Below are 17,115 nucleotides of genomic sequence, written 5' to 3' on the forward strand. Positions count from 1 at the left end.
TTCACACGTGACAGTTTAAGGCTGTGGACACAAAGTAATACAATATGTAATATTATTATGGTTACTTTATTTTATGGGTAATATGTAACTGTAACTAAATAGTTCAGTTGCAAGTAATATGTAATATGTAACTAGTTACTTTTAAAAAGTAACTTGCCCAACACTGCACAACAATAATATCAAAACAGTTTTGTTCTACACAAAACAGTACTTGTGATATGAAGCGATGAATGGGCGATGTCATGTCCATTGAACGTCCGCTTCATTATTTCTTTATCATGAATTCATTAGGTAGTCACGTGATCTTTTGTATACAAATTGAATCATCATCACGTGCTGAGTCTAATGGCATTTAGTTTGATGCGCTAGGACGAAGTATTATCGAGATGTGGCCGATCAAAGCAGGTGTAGAGTAATGGCATACGATAATGAAAGTGTTACTTTTTCTTGGCAGCCTAGCAATGGAGATTCTCTTCAAACAAAGCGATACTTGGTGTGATTTTGTCAAGAATTTCATAGTGAGTATCGTGGTGTTAACGAATTCTTTCTACTGTGTACTGATAAGTAGTTATAACAGCTTATACCAGCCCATGTACTTGCGCCCAATATATTGGGCTTTGGTCCTCGAAGGGTTAAGGCTGATGCTTATTAGTTACTAACTCTACGTGTACCGATATGGGTTTCATGGTCTATTCGCTCCAGCTTAGTCAAGTTCACAAATCCCGCCTCTCATATCAACCTTTCACACTTGTCAATCTTCTAGTTAATACACATCAGTACATCCACTATGAATAGGCCAAACCTTATATTCCATAGTGGTGCACCTTCTACTCACCAGTAAGCAAAACATGTGTTTAAAAAATCCACTACCGGTACTGTGTATAGTATACTGGGGTGCGAAGCATGGATAGATTAGGTGGTGCTTAGAAGTTTCCAATCCAGTATGGGGTGTCTATTATCTATGGTTGGACTAACTATCATAGGAGTGCCTTTGGTGATCTGAAAGAAATCCAAGATTAAGACCATGGTACCAAATCCAACAGTAATTGTGCAATCAATAAAAATTGTTTAGCCTACTAGGCAAACTGCTTATAGGGATGAGCTAAAAGTCAGTGTATAGTCATCATAGAATAACCTTTCAATGGTTTAGAAGAGTTCTTCATATGAAAACCAACTACGACACAATGGCACAAGCCTAAATTTACAGTATAAAGCATTGAATATATTGGGTGAAGTACTTGCGTATTATTGAAAAGTTCTGTACATTTTTGAACACCTCTTTCTTAGTGAAGGAAGGGATTAACAATAAACCCTGGATATCATCTTATTAGCCTGGAAAACCTTTGTTTTGTTGCAGTAGACCCTAGGATACGGAAGTTATGAGCATTTGTTTACGTCACATCGAAATGATTGTACACAATCGATTTTTATTCACGAATTTTGCCTTTGTATGCAATGAAGAAGGGTGAGTAAAGGAAAACTTACCCAATAATTGATTTCCCTGTTTATGGCAAAAACGATGATGAAAATTGTAGCTCCGTACCTCAATTCGGTGGTAAGTTACAACCGTTTTTGTATGCACCTATAATTTATTGTCCCTATACTTGCTGTACAAATCTGTGTTGCTACTTTGTAGGGCTGTAACTCCTAAAAAGTTATTGGTGTATGAGGCTGAAACTTTGCCAGAGAGTACACTTGGCTAAATAGATTATAAATATTTAATAAACAAGAATTTGAACAATGCGTGATTGTGTTGGGTTTTTGCAGATCCGGTCACATATAAAGAGTTCAGCCACAAACAAGTCACCCTGTAGAAATTTCAGCTGCAAACAGAGATCAGCTACAATCAAACAGTTGTAACAAGTCACCCTAGCTGTAAATATCAGCTACAATCAAGTCACCATATAGAGAATCCAGTCTGTGAGTTCAGCTACATTACAAATCACCCTGTAGAGACTTACAAAATTACAAAAAAGTTTACACATTGTCAAATGCATATCTTTATCTTAATAAAGAAAAGAAAATTAAGTAAATATAGATGCAATTATAAAAAGAAGTGATATCTAATCTAGAACAGCCAAGCTGTGAAAAAAAGGGTGCGACCCCCCCCCCCCCCCCCCCCCCCAAGAAAGGCAGAGTGAAAAAGATGAAATCAAAGGTGATTTTAATTTAAACATTCAAGCTGTGAAAAAAAAGTGCAGCTCCCAGGGTGAAAAGGGTTTGAATCAAATGCGGTGGTCCAGAAATGGCTTTTTTTCATAGCTTGGCTATTTTGGTTTACATTGTAATGATCCCTATTATTTCTGAATGTTGTGTTAGTGCTTCTGTACAAGTATGTAAATGTACAGTGTGGGTCAAAAATAAGGCAACGTTTTGTAGTCATAATGTAGTATTTCTGTAGTTGTAAAATTCCTACAATCCTATGTACTCACAACTGTACTACAAGTGTAATTTGCTACATACGTGGTTTTGTAAACACAATCATGTATGTAGATATGTAATTATTTACTGTACATTGCATTGATTTGGCTAGCCATAGTACTTACTGTATATGCATTCACCAAATGCATAATTGTTGATGCTATTTATTGTGGTTGTGTTATTTATACCTGCAGGTTATTTCTTAGAATGTAATGATGCCCACCATAGATCAGAAGCATTTAAATTATGGATATGTAAATACTTATCCTCGTAATAAATTTAATAATAAAGTGAAAACTTGCATATATGTAGCTAGGGTACTACGTACATATAATGCTTTTAGAAGATGGCGATTGCAGTGTGACGACCTGTTTAAGAAATATTAGGTACATTTGTGAAGATAGCAACCAGCAACTTCAGTGTAGCAACCTGTAAAAAGACAAATAATAAAATTTGCACATGGTTACATAAAATACAGGGTTTATAGTACGACCGAAACATGCAAGGGAAATGCGCATAGCTGCAAACAGTTTAGTTTTTGTATTTTGCTGTTAACTATGTGAACGAACATGCATAAAACCTTTTACGATTGTATATACGTAGCTGTGTACAACTTCATGATTATGTTGTAATTATGAAAACAAGCTACACGTAAACTATCACGTAAAATTAAAAGCAATTAACACGTTTAATTGCAACTACAAAGCACCTATGTATGTTCTAAGCATTTATAACTACAAAACGTTACATTTTATGTGTACCATACGTATAAAGTAACTATAACTGTCATGAGTTGGTTTCTTGTTAATAGGGTTGTTGTACTTCATTCTTAAGTATTATGTGGACAAGTATAACATTTACTATGTTCACCATCCAACCTCACTCCGTGGACGTCAAACTCTTCATCGCAATGCTGTTAATTTTGTAATGATGGGTGCTTTTTTGCTGCAAATCTGCATTCTTTGTTACCTTGTGCTGAGATTAGGTATGTAACTATTCAATAGTTGTGTTTTAGTATTACAGTATTTGTATTTTTATTATGTAATTATGATGTAATTATGTATATTCTAACATTGGTAACCTTCTATTAGTGTGGTATATAGGGTAAGGTGTACATTTGAAGGTATGTTAAGGCTGTGCAATCAGTCATGCAATTATGGACAGTTTCTTTTTACCACATGGAATGTAAGAGTGTGGTGAGTTTATGAGTAACCTTGCACACTTGAAACACAAAGCAGGTGAAACTGTGTTACTAGCTACGTGCATTAAGTTACTATGAATAACAAATTGAGGAAGACACGAATTTGTCCAAAACTTTCTGGAGACCCTCATCGTGTAACCAGCCTTCCCCATCCCAACCTACACTAGATGTTTCTTTCCCCTGTGGATGACAGAATGAGAAACGTAAAAATCAAGACCATAAAAATTTCGAACACAAACTCCTCCCAGGTTTTCCCCCTGATTAGCTTCAAACCTACTAGGCCATCTACCCATCTAAATCAATGTGTCATAAGGTGGTTTTTGTGTCTATCATTACGTGCTAACCTTGGTTGCGAGATACTTATCACTGTCAATAGCTATTATAAGTTTACGATACACGTATACGGCGTTCCGGTATACACACGTTGCTAATGAAAAACAGATAGTGTCATAGTTTGAAAGCTTACAATGAGATGGGATTAATCACTTTTTCATGATTTAACCAATCACATCAGCAAAATTGATCATGTGATCTGGTGTGTACGCTATCATCCGGCAAACACACCCACCAGTTATAAGACTTCCGTAGTGGGTGTGGAAAGTCTACGAGTGATGATCATTCCTATCAGGCTACTTGACAGAGACTACAGAAGGAATACTTGCCAGCAATGCACACTCTGCACTCTGCTGCACTGTCCACTACAAATCTCGAGGCCTACACCACTGTACGCTAGACAAAGCTACAGCGACTTTATTGTAAGCAAGGAACTGAACGGACAAGTACGTTCAACTACTCTAATAGAACATACATCTACCTTACCAGGTAACAAATCGTGGACAAGATCATGAAGTTGCTATTGCACTCTTCAATGTGTAGGGAGACACATTTTCCCTCCTTGGTTAACTCTACAGGGACAGCTGAAACTTTTAGAAGCTCTATTAGTTTAGCTACCCTAATAGAAGACACACGAAAATTCAGTTATTGTAATAGACAACATGATCTAACTAAATATAAACCACTGTGTGTGACAAATGCAAGTATGAATTAGAATATAGCTCATGGTGGTGATGCACCAATTATTGGTAAACCAATCCTCATACCACACTCAGACACTTTATGTTAGTTAGTTCATGCAACATCATCCAAATGAAGTATAGAGTACATCCAAATTGTGGCATTTGTCTGCAACTCAAAACTAATCTCTTTTGTGCATGGTTGTAATGGGACACATCTTGATACGCCACCTTTATGAGGACTGTGTAGATTAATGCATGTGTAGCGCCTGTAACTAGACACATGCATCTTGATAATCCGTCTGCACAGATGTGCAGAAATTCCACTGCACAAATACATTATAAAAACTATGACATCAGTCACTCTTTTTTGATGTAAGGTCACCAGCATTATAGCTAGATCTTAGTGCCACACACCATTGAAGAAATTATGCGTGCACATCAATAGTCAAATCATGTCTTTGTTGGTATCAAACAGGTACTGTTTAAGTAGGAATCCCCCAAAATGATGTGTGCCGCCAAAAATATCGCCTTTTAAAAACCAGCTTAGAAACTTCTTACACAACGAAAATCACCTTTACGGAATAATATTAGCATCAAATGTAACGTTAAAAACAAGAAAACGCTTACTGGCGGCCGGATATAGATTTTTTTAAAATCATCAAAACTCGAAATTTCGTCTCACTCACTGACCACAGTCGCAAGCCTAGAGCCCAAACAAAGCAGCGCATGGTCACCATTTTACGCCACAACAACAAACTCACCGGTGGGATGTGCCTTTTGGGGTTCTGATGAGTGTACACCCTGTGCGTCTTGTCTTTACTTCTTTTATCTTCAGTCAGGCTGCTTGTCTTCTTCTTCATCCAACAAAAGCATATCAAGGCGTTAATTTTCCATATCAACACTTTCTTTAAGCAGCATAATAGACGCCACAAAATTATTTAAGCTGCTTAGACTACGCTACTGTACAGAGGTACTGGTACTCCACGATAGGTCACAACATCAAGCCCATTCTTTATTCTATGTACTGTATTATCAATCTATCGATCGAGACCACAATGACCATGCCCCTTTTACACTAGCTGTATTTGTGACCACACACCTTCAAGTTGGGCTGATTCAAGATACTGTAGTCTAATACCATGAATTGATTGAAACCACAATGACCACACCCCTTTTTGAGCAAGCACTAGGGCTGAGCGATACTACCGTTTTAGCGATATTTTGAAAGTATCGATATCGCGATATTTTGTTATTAACTATCGTGATACCATGCCTGTACATTATTGCCATTGAAAATCCATTGTTATGCAGTACTAGGCTAAGAATCCTTGTAAATGATTAAGTACACCCATCTGGTTTCCCCTGCAGAGAGGTGTGAACACCATAACAACCTCAAAGCATGTGTTACAATAACTGTTACTGTAAACAATGATGATAGTGGCTAGTTTGCTATCACCTATAAGGACTTCCTGCAGGAATGCTGAGCAATATGCTATGTAGCACCAGCTATGATTGACTTATTTGTAAGTATCGTGAACTATTCAGTATCATGAATAGTGGCTTTAGTATCGATCGTGATACTAAAATGGCAGTATCGCTCATCCCTAGCAAGCACACATCTTTGCAGGCTGACTCGAGATACTCTAATACAGCAGTCACCGTAATAGAACAGTCACATGTTTATAGCTAGCTGTGTGCTTTATCAAAAAAATTAAACAAACTAGTGTATTAAATATTATAAATTTAAAAAATGAAGTAGGAATCCAAGCGATAAATAGTAGTGAAACAAGAGATGAACAGTGGTAGCTATTACAGTATAGCTCAGTGGGAAATCCCTACTTTGGCATGATATAACTATTATTTTGTGTTCAGTGCCAAAGTAGGATTCCCACTGAGCTATATACTGTAATAGCTACCATTGTTCATCTCTTGTTTCACTACTTTTTATCACTTGGAATCCTACTTTATTATTAAATTTATAATTTTTAATATACTAGTGTAATGATGTGATTACTACATCCTTGATCATTAGTAATGTTCAAATTTAAGTATATTCACACAATAGCACATGACAATCGTCTTAGTATCAAGCGCATTTTGCTTCGGTACACCTAGTAAGAGATGTATGATGGTATTGTAGCATACATATAGCTCGGTGGGAAGTCCCTACTTTGGTGTTGAACAAATATAGCTAATGTGCCAAAGTTGGGACTTTCCCACCGAGCCATGCTGTAATATGATCATTCATTTCTTGTTTCACTACATTTTATTGCGTAGATCTGTACTTCATTTTTAAGTTAACAATATTTTTTTTTTTAAATACTAGTTAGTTTAGTTTTGTTGTTGGAGCACAGCTAGAGTTACAGTGCAATTTGTGACTATTCTATTAGAATATCACACATGACTGTTGTATTAGAGTGACTGTTGTATTAGAGTATCTCTAGTCAGCCAAGGGATGTGCAGCTAGCTAGATCAATAAGGAGTGAGGTCATCTTCTTTACTGTTAAATAAATAGCTTGACTGTTAAGAGGTGTGGTCTCCCTCTATTGCTACTAGTCTGCCTAGATCTTTATTTGATGACCGTGGTCGCGAACTTATCGTGAATGGGATTCCAATTGTGAAGTTGCATATATCTAGCTAGTATACCTCTTATAGCAGTACTGGGACTGAAGCACTTCTGAAATACAGCTCTGAAATAATTCTGTAGCATCTAAATATGCTCTGATAGAAAATGTTGATACAAAAATTATCGCCTCGGTATGGTTTTGTTGGATGAAGAAGACAAGCAGCCTGATTGAAAGATAAAAGACAAAGCGCAGAGGGCCTACACTCGTTGGAACCCCTAAAGGCACATCCCACTGGTGAGTTTATTATTGTGGCATAAAATGGTGGCTGTGTGCTACTTCATTTGGCCTCTAGCCTTGTAGCTGTAGTGAGGCAGTGAGGCAGTGAGACTAAAATTCCAGCTATTTTTTAAAAAAATTCTATATTCGGCCACTTGCGTTTTGTTATATTTAATGCTGTATGTAGTATATGGACTAATACTATTCTGTAAAAGTGATTTTCGTGATGTAAGATATCTCTAGGATGATTTTCAAAGGCAGAATTTTGATGAATTGTTTAGGACGATTCCTACTTAAATGGTACTACCATACTGTTTGATTATACAACCCAGTACTAAGAATAACTAGAATTATTTAATTTAAAATAGAAGTAGGGATCCCAGCAATAAAAAGTAGTAAAACAAGATATGAATGATGCTATTACAGCATAGCTCTGTGAGAAAATTGGCACGTTATACCAATTACAGTACTATATTTTGTTAAATGCCAAAGTAGGGACTTTCTCATCGAGTTGTGCTGTAATGCCATCATTCATCTCTTGTTTCACTACTTTTTATTGCTTGGATCCCAGCCTAATTAATAATTTCGGTTTGTTTAGTTTTTGTTATAGCATACAGCTACTGTATCAAACAGTACTACCGTACTGTTTAAGTAGGAATCCCCCTGAAATGATGCGCGCTGCCAAAAATATCACCTTTTAAAAACCAGCTTAGAAACTTCTTACATGACAAAAATCACTTTTACGGAATAATATTAGTCCATCTAGCATCAAATGTAGTGTTAAAAACTAGAAAATGTTTACTGGCGGCCAAATGTAGAATTTTTTAAAAAATTGTTAAAACTCGAAATTTTGTCTGCCTCACTCACTCACTCACTGACCACAGTCGCAAACCTAGAGCCCAAACAAAGCAGCGCATGGTTACCATTTTATGCCACAACAACAAACTCACTGGTGGGATGTGCCTTTTGAGGTTCCGACAAGTGTACACCTTGTGCTTTTCTTTTATCTTCAATCAAACTGCTTGTCTTCTTCTTCATCCAACGAAACCATATTGAAGCATCAATTTTCCATATCAACACTTTCTTTAAGTAGCATAATAGACGCCACAAAATTATTTAAGGTGCTTGGACTACGCTACTGTACGGAGCAGAGTACGGAGGTACCAGTACTCCACTGTAGGTCACAACATCACGCCCATTCTTTATTCTACGTATTATCGATCTATCAATCGAGACCATGATTACCACACCCCTTTTACACTAGCTCTATTTGTGACCACACACCTTCAAGTTGGTAGGTTGATTCGAGCTCAGATTCAAGATTATCTAGTCTAATACTATGAATCGATCGAAACCATGATGACCACACCCCTTTTTGGGGCAAGCACACATCTTTACAGCCTGACTCGAGATACTCTAATACAGCAGTCACCCTAATAGAACAGTCACATGTTTATAGCTAGCTGTATGCTTTATCAAAAAACTAAACAAACTAATATATTAAAAAATTATAAATTTAAAAATGAAGTAGGAATCCAAGCGATAAAAAGTAGTGAAACAAGTGATGAACAATGGTAGCTATTACAGTATAGCTCAGTGGGAAATCCCTACTTTGGCATGGTATAACAATTATTATTATCGAATGGCTAATATATTGCCATAACGAATGCCCTTTATAAACGGAGCTATAACTCCTTTTGCCTAGGGGCTACGAAGCTGAAATTGCTACCAAACTGCTCAGAAGGACCTGGCGCTTCTAATGAAGTTTACCGTTCGGCGATAGGAAGAAGCATGGGAAAGTTATGGCACTTGGCAATATAAAATAGCGTATACAAAACAATAATACCTGTTTAAAACTCCATGTTCGCCTTCTCCCTGCTACTAGGAGGCTTTAGTTAGAATTACTCCATTTCCCACGTGATAAGGATTCTAAAAATAAATAGTGTGATGTCATCGCATTGATTAGTAATATGGCGGCGCCCATCTTTCAATGCCATGGCGATACGGAGAAGATACGCTTTCTTCGCTTCATAGCGCGTGAGTTGTGTGTGTGATCTGTAAGTATTCTAGCTGTGTTGGTAGAAGAGAGAGATGGCTATCAAACTGTATGTAGCTTGATGAGTTAATTAATGAGTGGGGTCCACTTGTATCGCACACAGTTCACACAAGCCATAAAAGTTTTCACACTTGCGGTTTTGTAAAAAAAACTTCGGTAATAAAGGGTTAAAAGGCTGGCAGAAATGTAAACAGAATGGAACATAGCCACAATGTAAATGCATTATTAATAAAATGGAGTATATGGCAGTACATACCTTCATCGCACTACAACAATACAATGCAGGCTTAGCCAAAGATGATAGGCAAACCACGATAGTGGGTTCACAATAGAGACCGCCCATGTTTTTTTTTTTACAAAATCCAAAAATCACCTTGGAAGACATCCTCCAACTCATTAGTGATTATTTGTATGAGTACAGGTGTATAGGTCCACTAGTGAGTATCAAGTGAAAAATAAGCAATATATGTGTATTTATAAAACTGAGCAGTACTTGATAGTTAACCCAGTTGCCTTGTAGACATTAAAGCCCTGTCAGTGCACCAATTGATTATTGGACTTAAATATATTGTAGAAGTAGTTTCTTAATGTTTGTGTATATGGTAGTTTTCAATCCAGCTTGATGTAACTCCTTTGGCAGCAGCTTGTGTAGACTTTCCTGGCTGGTCACCATAGACCCTCTCAAACAATAAATCGTACAGTACTTGCAGTAGGAACACACATACATAATAGATAACTATATGATTGCTCACCTGGTACATGCATCATCACAGTTCAATTGTAGCTGTTGAACCATCCACTGTAGTGATCTATTTGTTAGTTCAGTAATCCATAAACTCTGCAGTAAGCCAAAAAAACAGTGCAGTTGTACCGCAAATGCAACAGGGCTGAGCAATAGTATCGATAGTGCGATACATCGCGATAGTAAATCACTATCGTTATCGCGATAGTAGGGATATCACTATCGCAATAGTTATGATAAGCTCAGATCTGCATTAAAATGGTATTAACAACCCTTATATACTGTTTTACAGTTGGTATTACCAGCTTTCTTACAAAGGAGTGGCCTGTAAAAGCTTTACCAAAAGTCCATATTTATCAGCCACCCATGCAGTTAATTAACAAATGTCCTGTGCATGCAAAATAACTTTCTATATGACTGCAAATCATAGCTTTGTTAAGAGCAAAGTGTTTTATAAACTATCGGGATAGTATTCACTATCGCTATATTTATTGTGATAGTAAAATTTTTACTATCGCTCAGCACTACTAATAGTAACGGAAATGCTCTACTTAAAGAACACAACTAAACCAAATGCGAATGTAATAGGAACTGCTGCTCTGTAGTTTATCTACGCGTAGGTATGTGATTTTTACAAAAATACGACTGCTATGAATCGCTATAATGGTTCTTGATACAAAAATAGTTGTTTTTGTAATGTATGTATACATTTTTGTCATGTCCATTTTCTGTCTTAGGTGATGTCAATCCAAAGAGTGTTTTTATGATAGTAATATTCACAATTGCTTTGTTAATGTGGATCTGTTCAATGTTTCTTGATTGGTTTTCTTACTTGATGCCAACCATTAGATGGAGATTTGGAAAGGTGTTTGAATATTTGTATGTCATTTAATTTAAAATGTATGATTCTCATCAATTTGGACAGATAACTACTACACTCTTAGAAATTAACCATAGACATGTACTTAGTACATACACGTTTTTTTTTTAAAATTTTTAAGTTATGGTTGAGAACTATAGTGTGTATTTCAACATTTCTACGTGGTTGCACAACTTACCATGATACAATTGTTTCACGTACGCAAATCATTGATACGGTTTTCATTATGCTCTTGCCCTTGTACATGTGGCCCTTGAGGTCATGTGTATATATTAGGCAAAGTGTGGCCCTTGAGGTTGTGTATATATATATTAGACGAAGTTCTCACGTCCATTGTATCAAACGGTACAGTCGTACCGTTTAAGTAGGAATCCATGTGAAATTTTTGAGCGCCGCCCAAAACCCTGCCTTTAAAAATCATCCTAGAGATATCTTACAAGACGAAAATCACCTTTACGGAATAGTACTAGTCCATATAATACATAAAACAGCATTAAATACAACAAAACGCTTACAGGTGGCTGGATACAGAATTTTAAAGATTGCCAAAACTTTGAATTTTAGACTGACTGCCTGACTGACTGACCACAGTCACAAGCCTAGAGGCCAAACAAAGCAGTGCACAGCCACCATTTTACGCAACAATAACAAACTCACCAGTGGGATGTGCCTTTTGGGGTTCCGACAAGTGTGTGCCCTCTGTGCCTTGTCTTTTCTTTTCTTTTATCTTCAATCAGGCTGCTTGTCTTCTTCATCCAACGAAACCATATCGAGGCATTAATTTCCATATCAACACTTTCTTTAAGCAGCATAATAGACACCACAAGATTATTTAAGGCGCTTAGACTACGCTACTGTACAGAGGAATAGATTATATTCTTACTGATATAATCTATGACGGAGGGTACTGTACGGAGGTACTGGTACTAGATAGCTTCACAATAGGTCACAAGATCACGCCCATTCTACGCATTATCGATCTATCGATTGAAACCACAATGACACACCCCTTTTGCACTAGCTGTATTTCAGTGACCACACACTTTCAATTTGGAAGGCTGACTTGACATACTCTATAATCGATCGAAACCCCGCCCCTTTTTGGGCAAGCGTACATCTTGCAGGCTGCCTCGAGCTACTCTAACACAGCAGTCACCCTAATAGTACAGTCACATATTTATAGCTAGCTAGCTGTATGCCTTAACAAAAAAAACTAAACAAACTAGTATATTAAAAATTGTAAATTTAAAAATAAAGTAGGAATCCAAGTGATAAAAAGCAGTGAAACAAGAGAAGAACGATGGTAGCTATTACAGCATAGCTCGGTGGGAGATTTCTACTTTGGCATTGAATACAAAATAATGGCTATATCATGCCAAAGTAGGGATTTCCCACCGTGCTATTCTGTAATAGCTACCATCGTTCTTCTCTTGTTTCACTACTTTTTATTGCTGGATTCCTACTTAATTTTTAAATTTATAATTTTTAATATACTAGTGATTTTATGATAATGCTGAAACTCCATTCAACCATGTGCACTTCTTGGCATACAACAATCTTCTTACTGGGTTGGTGTATCTATTGAAGATTTTTTTTTGTACCAAACAAAGCATTTGAAGTTCTAATAGTCCTCATTTGCTATCTATAGCATGTTGAATGCACGGGTGAGGACTATGGAGTAACACCTACATATGTATGTGTGCATTCAAGTAACTTTACATAGTTTTTTGGTGATTGTAATGGCTGGGACCCCATGTTCTTTAAGCGATTCCTACTATACATTACCACTATACTGTATGATCAAGACAGTCATGAGGCAGCCAGTGTGGGCATACAACAGAAAACTGTATATTGTACAGAAACTAAGGAAACGCTGTTTCACTCTAAGTATTTAAACTTTTTCCAAATTTGGACTAATGCACCCAGTCATCAGTGAAAATTAATACATTGCAAAATTCATCTTACAGTATATTTTCATTACATTTATCTTCTTTTAGAATCATTATAACTCACGTGTGTTGTGTTCAATTTATTTCAAATTTAGAGAGTAGTGAGACAATATTATAGCACAGTCACAGTCCAATTTCCATAAAGATCAGGTGAAGAACAAGGGAGTTATGCATGACTTTTTGAAAATTCATGCCTGTAGTACAGGATCAACTGCTTAAAGGAATGAGTAGCAATATGCATGGAGTAACCATCGTAGTGGAAACCTTTTGTGGTTTAAAGTAATCATGGAGTTATCGGAAAAAATCCACATCAAAACAGTAGTGAAACACCATGCGTGTTACAAATAGTTATTATTATTATTATCAATTTTACCACGAGGGAAGGCATACACAAAAGGCAAAGCCTGTACAAGGTGTCAACCCAAAATATATCATTACAAAAACAACAAAGAAACAAAGAAATTAACAAAACTACACTAAATACAAAATACACAAAAACAAACAAAAGCAGAGATACAAAACATCAATTAACACACATATAACAGTATAAAGAATGCCGGAAAGATTTGGGGGTGGAGTCATTGAGAATGTATAATGATATGGAATTCCACAGAAAGTCAGTATTGATAAAGAATGAATAACGACGAGAATTGATTGTTTACTGAGTGATAAATGATGACTTCTGGTAGATAAAACTATATTAAATTTAAAGTGACGATTGAAATTTATGGATGTACGTTGATGGTTGTACAGGTGTGCAGCGGTTTTCACTTCATGAATATCACAATACTCTAGTTGTATCTTGATACTGATATGCCAGATATGTTTGACCAGATCTGTGAAAACCTGACACAATTACAAGTTTTTTGAACTTCTGTTTATTAAATACTAGCACTGGTACCTGCCCTACTGTGCAGGACTGCTTACAATATCATGCACTTTACACTACGTTTAATCATGTTGCTATATCTAATGACAAAAATTCCTACACAGCATTGGAAAGCAAAGTATAAAACATCACTTGTCTGTACTTTAACTTAACGTGATTATGCTTCAAGGCACACATTCAGAAATTGTTGCACCAATAATGTTCAGAATCAAACTGTAGTATATTGTGTTTACCTATAGTGTTTGCCATACAGGTACAAATGGTGCTAATAGTAGTACCTGTCCTATTATGCATGCTGATACTGACATGAATTTGTACATACTGTTGTAGTACCTGCTTTACAGTGCAGCACTTGCCATACTCTGTGTGTGTTAAGTGCAGAGCCATCTCCACATTAACTAAGTAATGGGAACCAAGCATTAAACATCAGTGCCATTCATGTAACTATGTAGGATGTATGGTGATATTGATGTCACTTTTAAAGAATGTGAGCTGGGTGTAGCTCTAAGCTAAGCCTTATATTATCCCATCATGTTTACCACAAAGGTGTAGAATGTTAATAGTGACTGTCGGGCCATACAGGTAATGATACCATTTCAGATTCTACATGACATTTGACTTACTGACTAAAAAAGAAATGAATTTGTACATAATGTAGCATATAGCATCAGTGTACGTTGCCCTACAACACTGGTATGGTGCAGCAGTTTCACATGTTATGCATTCAAGTAAGGTAATAGATTGTTGTGACTGATACCTGTGCATTCCTTACATGCCATTAGTTGCACTATTAATTTCTGTATACTTAAAGTCTTATTAAAGCTTTAGTGGCCAGCACTGAAGGTATGACAGCAACATGTGCTGCAGCCTTTGCATTACCTAACCTAACAAACTGGATATTGAGACTACAATTACTTAACTTAGCTAACAATAAAGTAAAACAAAAATGGGCCAAAGCACTGAAGCAATTAATGCTAGCCTATATAATGTAATAAATATCTTGTCATCACCTCAACACCTTCCTTAGTAAAGTAAAAAAACTACGTTGATTGCAAGGACAAAAACACTTGAAACAGGTGTCTAGTGAGAGAATAATGGTATGGTATGGCATACAAGTGCAGTACATGTAACAGAAAAAAGGTGTAGCCAAAAAGGTTGCCTAAACAGAATTCAAAGTTGCAACAAAAAAGTTGTTGAAACAAAAAAACTTATAACCAAAAAGGTTATTGAAGCAAAAAAAAGTCCTAACCAAAAAGAAAGAGGCCATGCTATTACTGGGATTCGATCTGGGGACTGAACACTCGCAAGTTGAATGCTCTACCGATTTGACCAAATGTGATCTTTGGCTTGCTTGAGCCTATAAGTTGTTTATAAAGGCATGCTTAAGTTGAATTGAATAGGTGTTTACTTGTGATTGCATGCGGGTTACAGAAAGAATTCGAGCAAATTTTTTGTCTGCACCCTTGCACTAATTGCGCTGTAAATGACGAATGACGGCAGTTAGAAGCTTCATTTAAAAGCGAGGTAATTCTTAGATGATGAGCGCTTAGTTTGGCACAAAAAATGCTTTGATACGTGCATCAGCTGGCAAGAAAATTGTTGGACGCCATCGGACAGACGGTCAGACAGACGGCTTTTCAGCTTTATATATAGATATATAGTTCAATTAGCCAAGTGTACCCTGTGGAAACGTTTCAGCCTCATATGCCAATAACTTTTGGAATTACAGCCCTACAAAGTAGCAGCAACAGAAAAATTGATTTGTACAGCAAGTAAAAGGGAAATAAATTACAGATGCTTACTAAAATAGTTGTAACTTACGAGCAGAATTACATACAGAGTTTCATTGTGTTTGTCATGAGTAGGGTAATTGATTACTGGGTAAGTTTGTCCTTTATCACCCTTTTTAATGTGTATGAAGGTGAAAAACTGTGAAGAAAGGTTGATCACCTACAATTGCTTTGACGTGATGTAAACAATTGCCTACAACTGGTGTATCATTGGGTCTACCACAATGAAACAAAGATTTCCAAACTCCCTTTGAATAGTTGGATAAGGTGATATCCAGGTTTTTATTGTTAGTCCCTTCCTTCACTAAGAAAAAGGCATTCAAAAAATTTACGGAATTTTTTAATGATACACAAATGCTTCACCCATTGTATACTAAACTTTTATACTGTAAATTTAGGCGTGTGCGATTGTGTTGGGTTTTCGCAGATCTGGTCACATTTTGATTGTACAATCATGAAAATGTGAAGGTCTGGTATTGTGTAATTGGGCAATGTGGCTTGGTTGGTTACCAATTTCCTAGAATTCATGTTTATGGTACAGTAAAGTGGAGAAATAACCAAGGAAAAATTATTGGCTGCCAAAGTTGTAAGTGGACTGCACTGTATAACAAACTTAAAAGAGTCCAGAAAGTGGTAAGCAATCCAGCTACACTGTTACAGTTCAACCTCCATTATACAACATTACAAATGAAGAACAGTGCAAGAAATGCCTCTGCAATCAATCCAGTCACCACAGAAAGTGTGATTAAATTTCCCGGCTCTTTACTGGGAAACAAACAGATATTCTACTTTGGTACGTATGTTCTACCCATTACACAGTATTACAAAGAAATAACAGTACAGGAAGCACTTCTGTAATCTATCCACATATTATAGAATTTGTGGACAATTCTCATAAGTTACCGTATTTCCTCGAACCGTATTTCCTCGAACCGTATTTCCTGATGCCTCTGAGCCAGATGATGACGAACTTGGAGAAAATGAAGTAATCACTGATGAGGAGGAGGATGATTCAGAAGCAGCTAAGACCAGGAAACTTCAGATTAATGACTTCATATCATCAATTCAGTTAATAGTGTTTTTCATTTACATGGCTACACCATGGTTAATTTTGTTGACAATGACTGTATGCAATTTTATTCATTAGATCACGTGATTTAATTAACAACTCTTGTGTCACGCGAATCCAATTCAGTTATAGTGCAGTGATTGAGAGGTGGAAGAGTTTCAAATTGTTAGCGTTGTTCAAAGCCACCATGTATATAAATCTTGGTTAAACTATTAACTCCACATCCCAGTGCTGATCGCAACTGAAGTTTAGATGTATA

At 36.6% G+C, this 17,115-nt stretch overlaps 1 protein-coding gene across 1 annotated transcript in view; it reads left to right on the forward strand.

Annotated features, from left to right (window-relative positions):
- Positions 1-17,115, forward strand: part of LOC136259196 (calcium permeable stress-gated cation channel 1-like) — a 132,282-nt gene that overhangs the window by 87,616 nt on the left and 27,551 nt on the right. Inside the window, exons 20-21 of the mRNA XM_066052678.1 lie at positions 3,233-3,406; positions 11,017-11,144. Coding sequence (XP_065908750.1) covers positions 3,233-3,406; positions 11,017-11,144 — 302 coding nt within the window. The remainder of the gene's footprint in view (positions 1-3,232; positions 3,407-11,016; positions 11,145-17,115) is intronic.

This window comes from Dysidea avara, chromosome 1 (genome assembly GCF_963678975.1).
Source record: "Dysidea avara chromosome 1, odDysAvar1.4, whole genome shotgun sequence".
NCBI classification, from domain to species: domain Eukaryota; kingdom Metazoa; phylum Porifera; class Demospongiae; order Dictyoceratida; family Dysideidae; genus Dysidea; species Dysidea avara.